Raw genomic sequence first — 20,789 nt, 5'->3', positions numbered from 1 at the left:
ACAGCTGTTTGTGTGAAATGCTACCTCAGCTGCACCAGTGGCCCTCAGAGACGCTGATTCTTGGTCATCATATGTTATCCATCTGTTCTCCTCTTCAAGCCATTCACAACACACCATATTACCCAGTCATTAAGGTCACAATTTATGCTTTAAATGAACTTATTTTACACTTACTTAAAAACAGGAAAGATGTGATTCAGGTTTGCCGGTATTCTCCCTGTATATAACCATTCAAACACTCATTGCATAGCTTTTTATGTGGATTTTATTTATTGATGCGCAGCAGTACTATATCTCATCTGCTGTGAACACTAGAGACGATTTTTAACAGCAGGCAAAGTCATCAATGTGCAAAACACTTTTTACAGAAGAAGAAATCAGCAGCAAATTTTCCTACAGCCGAAGGATGAATCTACCACCTGACCACGTGAAACACACATTTACATGCATCAGTTTTAAAATCTTTAATACTGAATAAATTGTGGGTCGAGTCTCTCAGGAGGTTCCACGTGCCGTGTGCAGAAAAGACAAGAGAGGCATCCTTCAAATATTTACAAGTGAATAAAGTCAACTGGCATTAAGGCATAACAGCAGGTAGACATATTAACTAGGTAATTCATATTTGTGAGACGTAGTTCGGTGTCCAGTTCCCTGCTGAGATCGTTGTAAATGTTATTTTTACAGATGGCTGTGGATTTTTTTTTTTTTGCCTCGTGCCCATTCGACAAGTGATTGGTGGTTGCCTAGTTTTAGTGGGGGTTAGGGGTCAAAGGTAGCACCAACCTCCAGTTGTGTGTTTTGTCCTGGCTCTGATGTAACACTCATCAGACGCTGCTCATGACCAGACTGAGGTGTGTGTTTCTGTATTCACCCAGGCCGTCCTGCAGGGAGAAGACCCGGCTTTTCTCCAACTCACTCAGAAAGAGACACCAGATTCACCTGGCAGAAGATGTTCCTGAAATATATATTTTTCGCAACTCTCATGTTACATTGGTTTTCTCATGTGCTTGATCACGTTTCTTTTGCGTCTTGTTCCTTGGCATGTGGACTATCTTCACTGATTTGCTGTTGTTTTTATCCTCTGGATCTTTGCTTTCCAACACAGAGTCTTCAGATCCATCCTTTTTCTGGAGAACAGCAGCAGAGAATAAGAAAGTTCAAACCTGATAGCAGAGATGCATTTAATGAAAGATAAAGATAAAGGGTGGTTTGGACAGTGTAGACTGACCTGAGAAAGGGTGGAGCTGGACGCTGGCACATCTGCTGCTCGGGTGACAGGAAGTGGGGGAACGAGATCTGTACGTGAGCTTTACAGTGGAGAGACAAAACATTTTCATTACATTTACATTTACAGCATTTATCAGACACCCTGCCCTGTGCGAGTGTCCTGGGATGGACTAAGTGCAGAACTGAGTAGGATTAAGCTGTTGTGGAGAGTGAGTGAGTGAGGGTCCAATAACAGGGCACAAAAGACAGAAGGCTGTGGAGGATCCCACCATTCTCAATCTTTCACAGTATGGCACAACTACTCTTGTGATTATACCACTGTTAGCACGGTGGTGTGGTATTTCAAGAAATGCATTCAGAGCACCATTAGTGTCTCAGCATGGTTGGGATTTTTTAATTCATGTTTGTGCTGACATTAAAAAAATGTCTGACAAATTTACCAGCCAGAAGTACCGCAAGTGCAAATCAACAAATAATGATATTACACATCAGGTTTATATAAAAAAATTCTATATTTAAAATATACATATATACACACACTGTTTCTGGTGAGATGTGTCACAAAAAATGTATCTTGCACAACAGTAAGTGTGTATGTATACATATACAGCATAAACTAGGATTTGGGTTATATAGACTTACTTGACCTCAGAGAGCACAGACCTCTCCCCATCAGAACACTGAGACTGGCGGTACTGCCGGAAGCTTCGGGGGGAGTGCGAGTGTCTGACTCGAATCGGATCACCTTGAGTTCTGTACCAGAATACATACAGGTTATTCACCCCTGGGGACGGCATGCTAACCTCATTATAAATCTGATCTCATCTGATCTTTAGAGAGCTAAAGCATTTTCAGCACCTCAAGGCCTAAAGTGTAGATTTACATTAAACCCATCAAGGGCCTCTCTGTAGTTGCAGGACTGTAAATTATTAATGTGGTGCATGAACACCTTTGTCTGGTGAAGTAGCAAAAGGAATACAGCTTCTACTTTGTCTGCAAGGTCTTTTCAAATAGCAGCAAACGTTTTCTGAACCGCTTTGCCACATACTTCTGCTAATCCTTAACTATCTCAATCATTGAAATAGGCCTATGTATATGCTGTATTAAAATATTATAAAGTGTACATGCAAGGCCTGGTTATCCATTCCTTTAATTAAATAGGTGCGAGTGCAATATGGTTGCCTGATATTTACAACAGAAGTGCATTGGTTTTTGCATATTTTTCGAAATCAATATTCCTGCCACGTGGACACAGTCCACATGAATGTTTCTTTAAAAAAATGTAATAATAAAATTGTAGCTACATCTTTGCTAAGACCACTGAGGAGTTAAGTAGTATTTGGTAATGCCTGCACACAAGGTATATGATGGATTACCAATTCTTATAGAAATCCCAAGTGTGGGACTCGTCTGTGTGGCGCAAAATTGAAATGAACCATTCGCACAAATTCTAATTGTTTGGTACAATTATGAATAAAGTTCTCTGGTAAACTATAACCATGTCCTGTGTCAAATTTCACTTGCACCATCCAAAAAAGATTTGTCAGATCAAATATGCCTCCTAGTGGAAATAACGGTCCACATCCAAGTACAGCAAACTAAGTCCTTCATGTAGAGTCCTTCATGTCAGGGTGTGCATGATTGTGCACTAAATGCGAGTATTACCAAGGTCATAAATGTATTTTTAGATGTAACTTCACAATACTAAATTATTAATACACTGTATGTTACACAAGAATATACAAAACATGATTTCCTAATCATAACATCCTGACATCCAGTACAAACTTGATTCAGCTAACAACTATGGGGCAAAACAGAAAAGCAAACAGTCTCACTCACTCCACTTTCTTATAAGGAATCTCCTTCAGCTGCTCGTCCGTCAGGCCTGAGGGGTCCACCAGCTCCTTCCTAAAGCGGAAAAAAACCACGTTTTTTCATCACACAGACGCTTTTAATGGAGCAGAGTGTGAAGTCACACGTGGGCAGCTAATACACATAAAATCCACGCTCTGGCCCTTTATAGTGACCTTTATTGTATTTTTGTTGGCTAGCATCTACCATAAGATATAACCAAGTATGGGGCACCATGTGACCCCGACATTTGGGATTTAGTGCATGCACATACATGGTTGGTACTGGTGGTACAGATGCATCTGCCAGTTTTTTGAAGCATTTGAATCAGTTTTATGAGTGCAGACTCAGATGAGAAGAACAGTAGTTCACGTATAAAAACATGAATTAATGAATGTAAACTAATTCCATTTTGGAGCTGCAAGCTTAGTTAAAATTTTACATTAATGAACCACAAATGTGAATTAGTCCATTTTCATCTGTATAATCTGAACTTTGAACTAGTTCCTCTTCATTGTAAACCAGCACACCGCTGGATGTAACATACTGAACGTACTGAATGTGCTTCCAGAGCTGCTCTTTTGCTTGTACATCAGGACTCCTCCTGAAAAATCATTTAAAAAACAACACAGAGGGCTTTCTATCCACAACACAGTACTGAAAAGGTTCAATGTGGAAAAAGAGAAAAAAAACGGAGATTTTACGATCGTGAGCGGTGGCGCGAGCGCCGATGGTTCGACTCGTCTTGAGATCTTTCCTTCTGCCTGCGGAGAACAGCCTCCCACTGTTGACTGGAGTCCACCATCTCATTCTCCTGACGCGACCTCACACACACACACACACACACACACACACACACACACACACACAAATGCACAACCATTAGATAAACAAGACAACTGTCCACACACATACATTGTGCCCCCTCGGGAGAGTCTACCAGCTATATTTCTGCCAATGAAGGTGGTGGGGCATGCCCTCAACATCATGCTTAGCGCCAGGCCCACACAAACACACACACACACACACACACACACACACACACACACACACACACAAAGCAGGCACACTATCTATGCCAGGGGTCGGCAACCTGTGGCTCTGGAGCCACGTGCAGCTCTTTCATCCTCACACTATGGCACCCTGAGGCTTTGGAAGTGTATTTCATTTTTTTTTTCATTGTTTTTATTGCAGATTGAAGATTATTGCGATCTTCTGACATTAAAATGAAATGTGGTAAATGTTTTGTTGCTCAAAATATGTGTCAAAAATGGCATTTATTTATCGAGCTTTTCGACGCCAGGTAGGCTAAGCTGGGGGCGTGTTCACAGGGGTTGCCAGCATAGCTATTATTCAGTTTTTGTCGATTAGAGTAGCGTTTCAAAACCTGAAAGCTCTTGGGGTGAGTAAACAGTTGTTTGCAATATTTAATGTTTCATGATTTGCATATGTTGACTTTAAGTGAAAGTGAAGTGATTGTCATTCTGAAACACTGCAGCACAGCACACGTAATGTGTCCCCTGTTTTAACCATGACAGGCGCCCGGGGAGCAGTGTGTGGGGACGGTGCTTTGCTCAGTGGCACCTCAGTGGCACCTTGGCGGGTCCTTCTGATTACGGGGCCGCTTCCTTAACCGCTAGGCCACCACGGCCCCGCTTAAGTTGGGTAGAGTTAGCACAGCGCCACTAAGTCAAAGTGACAAGATCTCCTCTTCTCCCCAAACATGTCTGTCCGGGTTTTTAGACTTGTCCATCGGCTTCTACGTGCATATCCGTGCTAGTGGAAAATGGTGTTCATGCCCCCCTCACACGTGGAATCTTCACAAACCATCCGCCCTTCATCCCCGCAACTATATTCTTTGCAAATATAAAATAAAAAAAATAAAAAAAACACACTAGCCTAGTTCCTTTATGTGTAGCGTAAAAGTAAAAAAATAATACATACAGTGTTAACTTTATTTTTACATGTCAAAAAGAATTTGTGGCTCCCGGTTCCTTGTCTTTGTGGAAAATGGGTCCAGATGGCTGGTGTTAAAGGTTGCCGACCCCTGATCTATGCACACGGATCATATCACATGGCACAGATGATGTTTTGATTCACATTTTTTAAAAAGTCGAATATTGCAGTCACAATGCCTTTAGAGAAATTTTCACAGCGAATTAGGTATGCGTTGCAACATCGGAAAATCAGTCGGTAAGGAGAGTAGTGTCCTCACCAGTTCCTCTTGTTGCGCTTGTCTCTGCTGGAATTCTCTGATTCGCTGCCACTGCTGGTGTTGCCACGGGAACGTGACCTGGCGGGAAAGGAGGGGTTAAAAGGTGACCATAAACCTGTGTCTAAAAAAATTCACTGGTGAAGTAATTTAGAAATGAATAAATAATGAAAAGAGGCTGCAGTTTTGTGGGGGAGTTCAGGTGAAAAAGCTTGAATGGAACTGCTACCGTCTCCTGTGTTGTTTATTCTCCGGATCTTCGCCACTTTGGCCTCTTCTGTAAAAGCAACGTAAATGAAACATTAAAACAACGACATGGTAGGGGTAAATGAATAGATTTTTTTGGCATTTGTATATAAAATGTCTCGCCGTCTCTACATACTCAGGCCTACACAGGAGCCTCTCCTCTGCATCTCTCAGCACTCATCAGTATGGATTTATTCACATGAGCTCTTTCATCAGACACAGACACAGGGGGAGGGGTGGAGGGTATCGCACCAAAAAAAAAAAAAACCCAGACGCCCAGTGAGCTTCCCATCTTCCAGTACGATTTAAAAGGCGAGTAATGAACCTGACCTAATTACTACAGTAAAGTCCCAGTTTCTGCTGGTTTGTGACTGGGGCCAAAACGTTGGTTTTGCAGTTCCGGTGAAATTCTCCAAATGGATCTGTGTCTGCATCTGGTCCGCTTGTTTGCACTGCTGTCTGATGAAGCACAATCAGAAGCAGAGCCGTGAAGCGCTAAAGGATCATGCCTTTTCCTTTCCACCAGAGGGCAGCATCCTACGGGGGTTTCGGGAAAACCACTGCAGTGTGGTTGATGTGGCACGCACTGCGAGTAGCCTGAGCCGTGTTAAATAAGGGGGGGGGGGCACCGGGGCAGGGGAACAGACCTGCGTCTGGCTGGGCACGTCTCGTTCTCGCTGCCTCCAGAGGGGGTGCGCCTGCGGGCGTTGGGGAATTTTGGAGACTTGTTTCTCTCTGTAGCGACGTTATACAGCCCACTGATGAAAAGTGTTTGTTGTCAAGAGTAAATTATCACAATATTAAATTATTTTTACTTAACATAGACAATGTTTTCCAGCTCTGCCCAGTTATACTCCCCGCTGGTCTCCCCACAGCACACGAGAGCACTCGCGGACAGGATTCATTAGCTGGGTGTATCCTCATAATCACAATACCTTTGCGGAGCATTCTCTTCCCAGGGAGCAGTGGACTTTTCATTCGGCTCTTCGTTCTTGATTAATCTGCCACTAGGTAGAAAACACTCATTAGAAAAGCCCAGAGTGCAACTTCGTCCCACCCATCAGATACACTTGCATGTAACTTGAAGAAGTCCAGTACCTTCTGAGAGGAGATGAAGTTGCAGTTTTTGATATTTCGGTTCTTTCCTGTTTTGGGGTTGGTTGGGTCCCATTGTTCAGCTCTTGGGAATGAAACCAACAAAAACATGTCTTTAGTGGAGCATGCTGCAATCTCGGCAAAAACAGCAATAATGCACTGATAATGCAGAGCGCTGAGATGAAGGACATCTTCCTTTTCCGATTTCAGGACCCGCTCGTCATTTTGAGACTTGTTTCCATGACTAAGAGGAGAACCCATCAGGACAGAACAATTGAAGGATGGCACAGGTGGCAGGGTCAGGTTCGGTAAGAGGAATTCTTGTGCAGACTGTCCCAGAGCTGAACCAGTGATCCCTTTTATCAGATGTTCCTGAGAGGACGCTGCTGTTTGAAGAGCGCATGAATGTGAAAATGTGAAACATTTGACCTGTTTAATTGTGCACAGGAAACAGATGAATCCAGAATAGCTGCACAGGTCAACACGGGGATCCAACTCATCAGAACATCAGAGCAGCTGAATCCTATAACTTTCTATCCATCCATCCATCCTACCCACTAACCCAGGTCAGATCGATCCCAGCAAAATATGTATTCATGCAAGGACAACTCCTGCACAGGGGACCAGCAAAGCTTCAAAACAAAACGGGACCTTCTCACCAGCGGCCTGTTGGGGTCTCTTTGGGTACGTTTTGCTCCGGGTCCTGATGACCTGCAGGTCTGTGCGTGGCAAATTTGTATACTCGTCTCTCCCCATTTGCAGGGCGGTCTTTCCACTACAAAAAACAACAGCGAGAGATTAACAGCTTGTGTCCGTCGGTTCGTCTTATGGTCTACAGAACCGGCTTGTGCGGCAGAACTTACCTGTATCTGTGCTTCGAGCCCAGGGAGCCCAGCTTGGACAGCTTTCTGCTCAGACTGTTGGCATCATTTTCAGGCATTCTGCCGAAATGTGATTTTCTTTTAATAAAATTAATGTTTCTGTTCCACTAGACAGTACTCAGCATTCAGAGACCGGTCTATGATGCCTCCAGCTTTGATGCTGACATCTCCGGTGAAGCTATTTGCTCACACGCACATTAAATGATTCACATACAATATAAACATCTGAAATAGTCTGAGAACACACACAGGAAGCATCCTCAGAAACTTTCCCCAGTGAGACAAAGGGAATTCTGAACTGAGGGTGTAGCTCTCCATTTCCCAGTCCACCCTGTCCTGGCTTCCTGTCCACACTCAACAATCTGTGGAGAAGACACTCCGACGCCCAAGTTCACACGAGGATTAGAGCTAAGTCCAGCCGCACTTGCCTCCTGTGGTTTTAAGACTCTTTAGGGGAGAGCATGAGTGCCTTCTGGTTAAATAAACCCCATGGAAACTCTCAAGGAATCTGCCGCCGTGATGTGGACTCAGACAAACAGCGAGCAGTTCAATGGGGGACATTAAACAAACATGAAGGGACCACATCAGTGGTTTCAAATGGCCCAACCCTTACTATCCTTATATAGATTTTTATAGACCAGGTGAAATAGTTTACCTTATGTACTGTATAAAGCACAGTAAAATAGTTTTTCATTAAAGTAGGTCTTCTTACCTGAAGAAGGTGTGATGCTCCACACAGCACTTCCACATGTTCTTACAGGCCGCTTTACTGTGGGCCTTGAAGAAGAAGGATGTCTCACTGCACTGACAAGGCAAACAAAGTCTAAATGAGACTTGGCCAATAAATCAGAGAGTGCACAGTTCATATTCCAACATCGTCCAGCCAGCCAGACGACAAACTTGATGTAAGGCCTAACTGTTGAGGTTCAGGTACACATTTAGTTTAACATCAGATGTACACTACCAGCGAAAAAGTCTGGAAGCACTTACTCATATATGGCTCTCGCATTATATCTCTACATTATAGAACAAAGCTGTAGGCACAGGCTATGAAATAACACACGTGAGGTTATTTAATGAACAATAGACTCTCCACAGCAGGGAGCTTTGCTGTGATGACAGAAATTCACAATCTTGGCTTCCATCTTAGTCTCCATAACCAGCACAGAGTAGGTGCAGTGAAACTGGTAGTGTGTTTTTGTAGCACATTTTCAGCACATCTCCCTCTAGAGCGTGTCTATAAATGTGCTATAAATCATTTAATTCCACCCTTCCTACTGACACTCAAACATGGGATTAATAAATTATTGAACAGGAGTATTTTTAAAAGATGACACTTCAAAACTCTAATGAGTTATTCATTCTTTATTCAGACATGACATGGCTGACATTTTCCTACTGCTCCTCCAGACAGTTCAGGGCTGAAGCATCTTTCAGTTTTCTTTGTGAAAAGTTTCAAATGAGAGAAACTCACATCTTTTCCAATGACGCGAAGCTCAAACTGTGTTTCCTTGAAGTAAACTTTTGTTATTCTGGGCCTGCAATGTGAAGAAACACTCGAGTCATTTGGCTGCTGGGAATGTGAAAACAAGAACATTCTCACCCATCAACTCCAGTCAACCCCAGTGGGTTCAACACCAGTCCATTACAAAATCCCAGGATTTACCTGGCATGCAGGCGTACATGCAGTTCAGATCTGCTTACCTACCAGAAATACTTCCCAACTTGGGTCTTGTTCTTGTAAACGACCACTCCTACTGGCGTCAACCCCAGGAAGTACTCAGACTGATTCTCACCCTGGATGAATAAAACGTTTTTTCTTCTTAACCATGAGAGTACTTGACAGCGCCTTACAAACACCCCAAACTGCATTTTGTTCTTACTCACATAAACAGGATGGAGGTCTATCCCATACATCTCCAGGGCCTTAGCAATTCCTAAATAATTGAGCTCGGCCTCGGAAGGAACCTGTCCCCTGAAAACGAGGAGGCAGTGTTATTATTTAACAATGGCCTGGCCCTTCGTCACGTTGCCAGTTCACCTTTATTAATGATAATGATAACGCATTACTGCATTCTCACACACAACTCGGACTACGCAAACTGAACTCATGGTTTAACCATTAACCTGAGAACCTATTCAGTCTCGTTTCCCCAAGGAAAATTCCTAAAATTCCTTCTCTGGAGACATTCAACCAAAGCTCGTGGCCTTGAGATACGGATTGCCATTGTTTCATTTTTGGAGCACAGACAGTTCATTCTAACAGGAATTTGTACAGATCAACTCAAGATGCAGATGCTGGTTAGTAATAATGCTTTTTTGCGCACCCCAATTAATGGTACTGATGTTTTAGGGGTGAAGCTTTTGGCAGCAAGTTAGCCCACTCAATGCCAAATGTTAATCAGACTAAAAAAATACAATAAATTAGGCAAGACATTTACATAGTCCTGATGGGTCATGGATTAAAAAATCTTGGCATCCGAGCTTTTACACATTTCCTGTTGCACAAAAGATGTATTCATGGGAATGGAGGGAGGTGTTGCCAGATTTTTTCATGCCATCTGAGCCATGAAGAGGTGCTGGTTCTGTTCCAGATGTCTTTTCCTATATGGAGCGAACGAAATCCCCCCCACGGCTAAACATTAAAAGTGTTTTTTTCATTTCCTATTAAAGAATAATTAAGTAAAATCTGTTCAAATGAAGGTTAATTGCAGTATTAAGTATTAAGACGCTTTTGGAATATTGCGATACAAAAGGAAGAAATTCCTGTTTGTCGCCATTTGCACAAACAAGATCTTGGATTTCCTGAAATGACAGAAAGAGGGACTGAGGAATTCTCAAGGAGCAAAACCAACCACAGGAAACACAAGACCATTCATTCACTGCTCGTCTCAGTGACATCTGACAGATCTACCCTCCCCATGATGCTCAGCCATGGGCCAGACAGGTGAATGAGGCAGCCGAGGTCCAAGCTTGAATTGTCTGTCAGGAACATGGAGGAACGTTCCACTCACAGCTCCCATTACACAGGTGTGGGCCGTGGCCAGAGGGAGGAATTCTCATTATCTCAACTAGGAATTCTATGGTGGATCCGTCACCACAGCCAGGGGCTCCCATCCTCCCACAACCACTGGATATGTCGAGAAATGAGGTGTTCGGCAGTGGTGGGACATGTCATCAGTATATGTGTAAGACTAGAATGATGACAGGATGTGACAAGCATGTGACAGCTTTTACATGCATTTATGTACAATGCAGTCAAAATCTTCAATCTGTTCGGAATAGGATTAGGGATTAGGAAATTGATGGGCTAGTAGAGGCAAGCAGAATGGGGGATTGTGATCTTTCGTACGTTAGAGATTTGTGGATCTGCTCAACAGCGTCCTCCAGCTCTTTCTTCTGGTCTGGAACAAAGCGATATTCTGACACGTATCCGGGCAGGTGTTTATACGGATCGTAATCTCCCAGTTCGGCTGTGTGGAAGAAAAGACAGAACAGAGTAAAGGACACAAAATGCTGAAAGAAAGGAATTCGGTACCAGTTCAGATGCCAATCTCTTGATGTCTTTACATGTTCACAACATGAAGGTCAGATTGGAACAGGAAACCCGTGAATGCGTGCAACTCGAGACCTGGGTGGAAGGGGCACAGCCTCATACTCACACTGAATGACAAGGGCTGCCAGCTGGACACTGATGTCAAAGGGGGCAGGCAGACGACCCTGCAGAACGTCCTGCTTCACCTGCAGGAAGAACTGGTACCTGACGGGAGGCACACACCATCAGCCATTCTAAAAGTAAAACTGTCACAGCGTCATCGTGTCTAAGCAGGACGGATTTTAAGGGATGACCATGGATTCAGTGATGTCGTGGACAGACGTTTGATTGAATCGCGTTGAATTAATGCTCCGGCCATACTGGGTAAAACTGGGAAGCACACAGAGGATGGTAATTGTTGCGGCAGAGGTGTGGAACAGAAGATTGCATTATTCTCAATGTCTACATGTTCACAGTGGCAGTGGTCCAAACACTGTTCTGAATTTATCATGCTGTGTTTTAACCCCACCCCCCCTCCCCAGTGCCCTCCAGTGAACAGAGTAAAACACACACCTTGTGATTTCTTCCTTTAGCTTACAGGGATCTTCAGCATAAAATTTGACACCAAAGTAGAGCGTGTATGGAGGCCCTGCTGTGGGAGGGGAATGTTAACAGCGCTGAAGTCATTTGGATGCACACACTACAGTGCAGAAAGAATAATCATGATTTTCATTTATTTATTTCTATCATTTATTTGTACCTGTGTATATATAAGAATCTGTCACAAATCAATCCATGAACACATCTGATTTTTTCCATACAAAATCCTAGGATATTATCAAGCATAACTGTGCATAATGGTCATTCATTTTTAGAAGAGTAATACAATAAATTCCATGACATAATACTTACTAGTAATTAAATCCTTGTGCTCAGCAAGTGTTTTAGAAGAATCCAGCCAATACTGAAAAATGAATAAATAATGAAGCCTTTATTACATTAAGAAACATAAAGGATCATATTGTTAGGTACATAAAAAGAAAAAACAGCACTGGACGCTGAATAGATATGTCTTTGTTCCAAAAGTTCTTCTCTAAACCCACTCAAGGCTTCAGAAGTTCAATCTCGCAGGTGGTACCATGACATAGAAGCTCATTAAACACGATCTTAAAAAGTAGATCATATAAAACATTTCTGTGCTTAAACTCAATGTCAATAAAAATTGCAGTTTCAGCAGGTCAAAGCAAGTGGCCAGGAATGGGATAGAAAACTTCCCTGATTCTTCCCGGTTTTGTGGCTGGAAATGAAGTGTTCAGCAGCAGTGGGACACACACACACACACACATATATAAATATGTTTTAGATGTTGCATTCCTCTCATTCTAAAATTTTCTAAAATTGTGGGATCATCTAGATTTGAATGATTTTAGAAACAGTTTAACATGGATATTTGATTCATAACTGAGAAAAACTTTTCCATTTCATGACTGACTTGTAGAGATGAAGCTCACATGGCTCATTTAAATTTAAGTGTAGAGAACCTGAAAACATGAAACTAAAAGTGGGATTCTGTTTTTAAACATGAACCAGGTCACCATATCGGTGACTTTAGTACATGGCCATCTCACACTGGATAAAGAGCATCATGGGAGCACTGTGGTTTTTATTTAAGCACATTTTCATCAGTGACACTGGCGCGAACAGGCGGTAAAAGACATGGCTGCAGTGCCTGGAACACTTTTCCTGCTGAACTCAACCTACTTTTGAACTCCTTTGTGAAGCTCAGAGCCACCCATAAGATGAGTGATTACACCCCAATTAGAAAAAATAAAAAACTTTCAAACTATAAAGCCTCATTCATCTTGCCTGAAGCTGGTACTCTGCCTTTATTTAAGAAGCGTGCGATTTATGTTTGCTTGTTTAATTGCTCTGTACCAAGGTTAGATTTTTGAACCATAGCTGCATAGTGAACCTGTACAAGTGAACCTGTAGTGCTCCTGTAAAAGTGAAGGGGAATCTCTGACAGAATGGAACTGACCGTCTGATGGCTGCGGTCGCAGTAGCGCAGACCAAAGTAGTCTGTTTCAGCGAGGTTCACATGACTGAACACGTAGTCCAGGACAACTGAGCCCTTGCTGGATTTCTGTGGGAGAGAGAAGTAAATCCAGGCATCAGACTTCAGTGACTAATGCAGCAATGCACACCTCAACTTCACATAATTACGGCACAATTACAACACAATTACTGATAACTTTTGTTGCATATCTTACAATATTCATAAAGTGTTTGTCTGAAAACTACAAATCCAAAAAGCCATATGCCATTAGATTTTAAATGTTATATTCTAGATATTCTTTAGATATACTGATATACTTTTATTTTTACACTTAAGCATGTAAAAATACAGATTAAGATATTTTTCCTGTATTTTAGTTCACATTTTTCAGCACTGAGCTTTGTGACATGTCTTATACCATGCCGTGCTGAATGTGTATACATATTGAGAACACATACAGGCCTTTCGAGAGCCACGTTTGTGTGCAGCAGCAACAAGAAACCTTTGCAAAAACCAAACTTTGGCCCCATTCCTGCTATTTAACCTCTGCATCGACAGAAAGACACCCACCAAGATCACATAACCTCATGAACACACAAAACAAGCAAATCACAGAGCTCTGAACACAGCCAGGACCTCAGCAGATGTCAGAAAGGGTCATTTGCATACATGCATAAACATGCAATCATATGCCAGGCCTCTGAAGAACTGACCCAGACAGCACTTTTTGAGATTTAAAGGGGCTCTGTAGTGTTCATAATTTATGGCCAGGGTCTATTCTCAGTCAGCAGAACCCCAGTGACAGTGCTGCATGCTGCCTGTGATGATGCCCGTCCATGTTCTCTCCAAAAAAAAAATATGTTGATTTTGAATAATCTTGGTGTGCTGAGTTTAGACCCAGGGTCTGATGGTGCATACTCCCCATTCCTCTGATATAAGGAGGCTTGAGCGAAATTTTCCACAAACATATGAGAGCCTGTTACTTTTATAACTATAATCCTATAGTTAGGATTTGAAGTGAATTGTACTCTGCTCCAAGCCACAGCGGTTCAGCAGGGGTCTAGTACTTGTGAAAATCCTCAGGTGCACAAATCGGCTTCACACAAGTGTGATGCAAATATGTAATTCTGTTTCATAATGTGCAGCTACATGCATTGAGTTATTGTACAAACAATAAGCTCCATTCAGTTCAATACAACATGACACTGTGCCCGGTTCCAAATAGCTCAGTAACTTTTGTTTCTAGGACAGGTTTGATGTCAACAGTCTCGGTCTGAATGTCTTGGGGAGGGGGGGGTACAATTTTCTCTGTAACATCCGGCAAGCTCCAGACACACCCACTATATCCCCATGGCAACGGGGGTCATGGCGTGAAGAGAGCTGACCATCTGCTGCCTGTTCCGGGTGGGTCATCCATTAAACATGTGAATGAAGTGACACACCTGCTTGTTACTTTCATTTTCTTCATTTGTCTCTTTCTCAGTTTCTATAGATGTCTGTCTACATCTGTAGAGGTCTGGTATTACACAGTCATTGATGGGTCTAGTTTCCATAGTTACAAGGTTGCAAATGTGCAGTGTGGGCAAGCAGAGGTTAGAGCCTCCTCGTCTAAATTCCATAAAACTCACTCTAACGATGCAAACATAGATATCCGCACCATGGTCCAGCCATGAGCATCTGGATTATTAAATGAACACCAAATAGCAGTGAGCATTGTATCTGCTTATATAACTTACTTAGTAAGGATGAAGAGTCATTTAAAATATATAGGCAACGCTGAAGTTAAAGTACTGAGCGGGACAGACAGAAGACATTGTGATGTCCAGGCGAGAGGAATTCTGTTGTGGGACCAAAAATAAAAGAAGAATGACAGCCCTGTCAAAAGGGGGCACTTTGAATAAAGGTCCTCAGAATGGCCAGGGTGTGTACAAAGACAGCACTTACACAGACACACAGACACACACACACACACACACACACACACACTCCCACAACAGCACAACACATTATCCAAAGCCTAAAGAGAGAGTGAGTCCAGAAACAGACCTTTAAAAGGTCTGCAAATATATTTAAATAAAGATATTTTTCCAGCAATCGTCACGGTTACCACATAGGTTAAATCCAAGTTACACGCACGCCATAACAAAAATGACTAACAGCTAAGTAGCCCAACTGCTAACAAAAAATGTTCAAAACTGTCACGGTCATAACAGGTTTGCCCTCTAATAATGAACAAAAACTGTGCCCAGTTGGGCTGCTCTGTTCTCTGAATGGTTTACGGATGAACGAGATCTTGAAATGGTTTTAAGAGGAGCAAATGAAGAGAAATAACTGGCAATAATAATAAAAAAAAAATGACACAGGCAGGAAAACATCTTTACAACCAACCCATCCACTGGCCAGTAGACATGTGCGAGCACGGGCCGTTTGTACCACGAGTCTGGAATTTATTACGGTCTCGTCTCGTCATGCGTGCCGGGCTGGGGAAGGCGCGTGTGCAAGAACGGTGTAATCAGAGTTAATTCCCGCCTCTGAATGGGAGCGACTGCATTCCTTGGCGGGACCAGGGACAGGCAGGGATCCCGGTCCTGTTCACCTCCCCCGCCGCCCACAGCTCCCCGCGTTCAGCTACGGCCGCGGCCCACGGTGCTCCTCTCCGCTTGCCCGGCATCAACGTTGCGGCAATACAGCGATTCTCTGGAATCGGCCGACTGGCCAAATGTTGCGGAGTCTAAATGGAATCTAATACTTGAGGGTTTAGAGAAAAAGATTACTGTAAGCCATCATGACAATGACAAATTTTGCTCTTATCCTGTAACCTAGAAAAAGCAAGAAGCTTGGAATACGTCATCTGATACTCTGATTGGGTCCAGCATGGAAACTGACGTAACGTGCATCTCTTCAGAATCCATTTTTAAAGTTGAACCGCGAGTTCGAATAACTCCGCTGATCTCTTGGGTGCAGTTGTTGTGTTTGTTTACGCGGTGCACTGACACACGGTGGTTACAGGGGACCAGCCGCCTCCTGTGATCTGGTGGAGGGCAGGCCTGGGAGATGCCTGTGCCTGTCTCCAACAGGTTCAGCTCTCTCTCTCTCTCTCTCTCTCTCTCTCTACACACACACACACACACACACACACACAGAACAGTTCTCGGAATGCTGACCCCGGTACTCCCCTTCACTGCAGGTCGCAGATTCGCCCCCTGTGACCCTCACTAGGTGACAACAGGGTACAACAGCGTCGGTATGAGAGCCCTCTCAGACCCACCGCTGAACTGTGCGACCCGGCGTGTTTTTAACGCGAGCCCGTCGTAAATCACGCCGCAGAGCTGCTGGCAGAAAATGCGAGAGGCTGCAGCGTAAGAGGCAGGTTCCCTTGTAAATTACAGGCAGGCGTCACGCCGAAACCTGTTTAGAAACAGTCACACTAAAGTTGAATCGTGTCCAACGCTTAATCAACGTCCAAAATGCTCTGTGATCTAGCGAACACTTTTTACTTTTACTTTACTTTACTTTACTGTACTTTACTTTACTTTACTTTACTTTACTTTACTTTACTGTACTTTACTTGGCAGACGCTTTTGTCCAAGGCGACTTACAAGGAGGAGACGCCAGCAATTCCCATTCGGTTTCCATAGATATTGAGTTACAAAACTAAGAGCCCTGATAAGGCCTAAGTTGTCAAGAATAGAACATGCTAGGGAATTGTTAAGTGCTAGACGATTTTTTATGTATTTTTTGTGAGTGTGTGTGTGTGTGTGTGTGTGTGTGAGTGTGTGTGCGTGTTAGACTCGTTTGAAATTCCTTCACCCATCGCAGGCAAAAGCCAAATGTGAGGGGCAACATAATGTGCCTTAAACTGAAATAGGTGATAATGAACACAACGTGATTTATTATCATACGGGCCTTTCGTTAAAATGGTGTGGCCACTGACCTGTGCTGGCGAGACCAGTACTTTACTGCTAGAGTTTTCAGGTTCCATCATCATCGTTCTGTCCTGTCACATGATCACATTAATTAGAAAGTGGTTTTGCTGAATGGATTCTGAAATTCGATCGAGTACATTTACATTTACAGCATTTATTAGACGCCCTTATCCAGAGGGACTTACAATCAGTAGTTACAGGGACAGTCTCCCCCTGGAGCAACTCAGGGTTAAGTGTCTTGCTCAGGGACACAATGGTAGTAAGTGGGATTCGAACCCGGGTCTTCTGGTTCATAGGCGAGTGTGTTACCCACTAGTGTGCACTGTGTGCTGTGCTGCTGTGTATCGCAAGTGACAATCACTTCACTAGGCTACTACCACCCATACAAATTGTATGTCAAAATAATAATCAGAGGAAAATTATTTAGCACACGGATAACGTAACGGTTCCATGGACCTGTTTAAAAGGCAGTCACGGCTCATTCATTCCAACTCATCACACCCACCCACACACACACACCCACACACACACACACACTGACTCCTGTTATCTGGTCCAGGGACACGGGGAGCTCAACAGAGTTTATCCTTCACTTTCCAGCTGAGTCTATGTTATATTACACTGCACAACGACTGCCACAACACCACAGAAGACGGCTGGGTGACTTTTAAACACATTTTGTCCGTTCTTTGCAGCTCTGTTTGGCATCATGCTTGTAGAAAACCTCTTCTGAGAACAGACGTCCTCATCTCATGTAAGGAGGGATTCTCCCTGGTCCCAAATCATTTATAAACTGTGGAACAACAGACAACATTTTGGATTTATGAGCATGAGAGCATGAAACAGAGCACAGAGCTATTAATTTACTAATCCGAGTTCCACATTTCTGCTAAAAACTGACGCATGCAGCGCATTGTTCGAGTGGAACCTGGTACCAGCTGGCAACGCGACACTGTCTGAAGATGAATTTTGATACTGCGCACGTCTGCCTCTGGATACATCTTCTTTGTTGGCATAACTCAGTTATTAACTCAGTTATATAGAGAAAGTATGAAAGCAGAATAATAATTTATTTATCAGCACAAGCAGCTTGGTGAGACGATCGTTCACATGAGCAGATAAAAAAGCAGCCAACAGGTCTTCATAATAAGACCTCTTTGCAAAACCATCCTCATAGTCTAACTCAAGGTGGCTGAGAGAAGCCAGGAGTCACAGCAAAGGTTCGCATCAAATCCGAAATCTTTGGCTTTGTTTACAGTCGTTTACTACATAACCAAAGTTCTGAATCTGCAAAAAAGATTCATAAATTTCCAAACTTTTAGGAGGTGGTATATATGGGATTTTCTCTGAATTGAATTTGGTGTCCCTATAAAATATTCCTGCCTCAGCAATATGTGATCAGACATATATTCCAGCACATCACTCATTATCGACCTAATAATCTCATGCGTGGATGACAGCAGCTCATGACGGATTCCTTCATGTGTTTGTTCTGCCTATTAGACGACACCGTGTGACCTCAAATGAAGATGCAGTTAGCCGCCATAGCCCATAATATATACACACACACACACACATCTAATGGGAAGCTGAGAACAAACTGGAACAAACAGTGCAGAGGCATTTTTGTTAATTATTAGTGAAAGCTCGGCGACCACAGACCTCGAGAAAACAAACCCGCCTTCCCGGCCAAGGCTGCCGCTTTCCTTTTGTGCTGGTGCAAACATGTGAGCGCGTTCCTCTGGTCCTCACGCTAACTCGCACACAGGCCGCCGGGCAAACCCGCTGGACTGTGTGTGTGTGTGTGTGTGTGTGTGTGTGTGTGTGCGCGGGCGTGTGTGTCCTGCTTAATTGGATCCCATTATTACAAACTCTGTAATCCCTTCTTTTTTGCGGAGCGCTGCTGCACATAAAGCCACAATAAACACCAGCCCAGACAAATACGAATTCCAGCCACGGCGTACTACAGTCGTCCCGGAGGCTCTGTACGGGCTGAAGGAGGCAGGAGGGGGATGAGGGGAGAAACGAAGGGAGGTGGCGAAACTAAAAGGGAAAAAACGGTGCACCCTGGCAGAGCTGCTGGGCTTCTTTTTTTTCCCCAGTTGGTTTTATTATTTGCACGAGTTGAAATATTTGAGCCTTTGAGCTTTTGTAGGTGGTTGGGGTATTTGAATGGTGACACGAATGCCGATTGGCCATCCCCACGCACCACATCTAAAGAGAAGCGAAGGCCTCAAGGTCAGGCTGGCATCTCCTTGGCAGCAGCGGCTCGCCCTGCGACCGAAGAAAAAAGAAAATCGGCCCCCTTAGGACACGTTTCATATTCTAAGTCCAGTTTGTCCAGTTTATATTAAAGCGTAAACCTCTGTCTCTGTCAACAGTGAGGTGCTTTCCTTCCACCTCAATCTTTTAAAAGAAAGACATCTGACATGAAACTTAACCTAAGACCTAATCTACGTTAATAACGCTGATTATTTATGATTACGTGTTCATTAACCCGAAGTCGGTCGTCTACTGTTTCACCGAACGATACTGAAACGGGCCTGACGCCTTCTGAAGCTCAACTTTCTCCTTTGTCTTTTATATTCTCATATTAATCGAACTGAAAAAAGTAAAAGGGATAAAAACTGCATTTGCCTGAGGCCGATGACCACGGCCTCTCATTAACCATTAAAACGAGCAGAGCAACCTGATGCCCGGAGAGCAGAGACCTCTGTGTCCGTCCGTCCGTCCGTCCGTGACACTGGATCTGTCTTTAGAGGACTGCAGGAGGAGACACCCCAGATGCTGACCCGACCCATCCCATCCCGTCATTGTTCTCACCTTAATGCCCTGCTGCCGGGGGGTCAGGGCCAGCTTGGTCTCGTCCAGGAGGAGCACCTCGCAGTAAAACTCCTCCTGGACCGGGCAGAAGCAGCTCATCGCTGCCGGTCCGGTCTCTCCGACGAGCGGCCTTGTTGGTGTTGAAGCTGTCGCTGCGTGATGTAGTACAGCACTTCACAGCGCACGGGCCATGACGCCAGACAAAAAATGTGCATTACAGGTTCTGCCCCTTCACACGCACACTGGACATCCCCCCTTTATTAACGATTAAAATTCCGCTGCTGCTGAAGGTTATTCCCATTGGAAAATCCACAATGAAAAAGTCCGCTGCTGGGTTTCAAAAAACAACAACAACGAAAAAAAATCATCCAAGAACAAGGTTTTGCGGATTCTGAGCCTTTTTTTTTAACGAAAGGCCACTTAACAAGGAGAAAGTGGGAGCTCTGCAGCCCAGGAGAATAATAGCGCCCACTGCGCGTTTCTAAGCAGCTCTTACCCAACACAGCCACGCCTCCGGGCCACAGGCTCCGCCCCCTTCATTCACACACACACACACACACACACACACTGCATCCCTGCCACCTGTCGGGGATGCTGCTTCTTTTATTTCTTTCTCTCGAGACAGCCTGTGGAAATATGTTATTTTATTTATTTTTTTGCTACGAAAGACGCGCATTTCCACCACGATTCTGTTGCATTACACCCTGCGTTGATTAAGCTTCTCCTTCGTTTACATTTACATTTACGGCATTTACCAGACGCGACCAGTAGTGACAGGGACAGTCCCCCCCTGGAGACACTCGGGGTTAAGCGTCCTGCTCCGGTAAGTGGATTTGAACCTGGGTCTTCTGGTTCCTTACCCCACTAGGCTACTACCGCCCACTCCGTTTCGTCTATGCTGACCTATGTCTGTGAAAACATTCAGACTGGAAAT

General features: G+C 43.8%; 1 protein-coding gene across 5 annotated transcripts; it reads right to left on the bottom strand.

Moving 5' to 3' along the window:
* Nucleotides 1-247: 247 nt before the first annotated feature.
* Nucleotides 248-20,358, bottom strand: epb41l4a (erythrocyte membrane protein band 4.1 like 4A). 5 transcript variants are annotated; one of them, XM_028981686.1, is made up of 23 exons: nucleotides 19,856-20,347; nucleotides 13,089-13,193; nucleotides 11,963-12,014; nucleotides 11,624-11,699; nucleotides 11,178-11,275; nucleotides 10,868-10,988; nucleotides 9,403-9,490; nucleotides 9,224-9,312; nucleotides 8,990-9,053; nucleotides 8,228-8,319; nucleotides 7,498-7,575; nucleotides 7,294-7,409; nucleotides 6,638-6,719; nucleotides 6,475-6,546; nucleotides 6,187-6,297; nucleotides 5,523-5,570; nucleotides 5,297-5,374; nucleotides 3,786-3,905; nucleotides 3,638-3,685; nucleotides 3,070-3,138; nucleotides 1,870-1,980; nucleotides 1,229-1,307; nucleotides 248-1,127 (listed from the first exon to the last, which is right to left on the bottom strand). In XM_028981686.1, exons 1-23 carry the CDS (start codon nucleotides 19,952-19,954, stop codon nucleotides 981-983), a joined length of 2,043 nt encoding a protein of 680 aa, XP_028837519.1. In that variant the 5' UTR covers nucleotides 19,955-20,347; the 3' UTR covers nucleotides 248-980. The 5 variants fall into 5 exon arrangements, 2 of the variants coding, with proteins under 2 accessions (XP_028837519.1, XP_028837518.1); XM_028981685.1 differs by having other exon boundaries at nucleotides 11,624-11,702; nucleotides 19,856-20,346; XR_003749914.1 differs by lacking the exons at nucleotides 248-1,127; nucleotides 1,229-1,307; nucleotides 1,870-1,980; ... (7 more) ...; nucleotides 6,638-6,719; nucleotides 7,294-7,409 and having other exon boundaries at nucleotides 7,538-7,575; nucleotides 8,228-8,314; nucleotides 11,624-11,702; nucleotides 19,856-20,358.
* Between the last annotated feature and the right edge of the window lie 431 nt (nucleotides 20,359-20,789).

Source organism: Denticeps clupeoides, chromosome 5, assembly GCF_900700375.1.
Source record: "Denticeps clupeoides chromosome 5, fDenClu1.1, whole genome shotgun sequence".
NCBI lineage: Eukaryota > Metazoa > Chordata > Actinopteri > Clupeiformes > Denticipitidae > Denticeps > Denticeps clupeoides.
Note: the sequence above shows the minus strand (reverse complement) of the source record. Positions and strands in the feature narration are given on the sequence as shown.

Bases quoted from the DNA above. Each gene is read 5' to 3' on its own strand.
- epb41l4a (XM_028981685.1), bottom strand. From the start codon at position 19,954: ATGAGCTGCTTCTGCCCGGTCCAGGAGGAGTTTTACTGCGAGGTGCTC. The intron at 9,054-9,223 runs GTAGGTAAGCAG...TTCACATTGCAG, and splicing joins CAAGTTGGGAAGTATTTCTG to GCCCAGAATAACAAAAGTTT. The intron at 5,375-5,522 runs GTAGCAGTTCCA...CTTTCCCGCCAG, and splicing joins AATAAACAACACAGGAGACG to GTCACGTTCCCGTGGCAACA.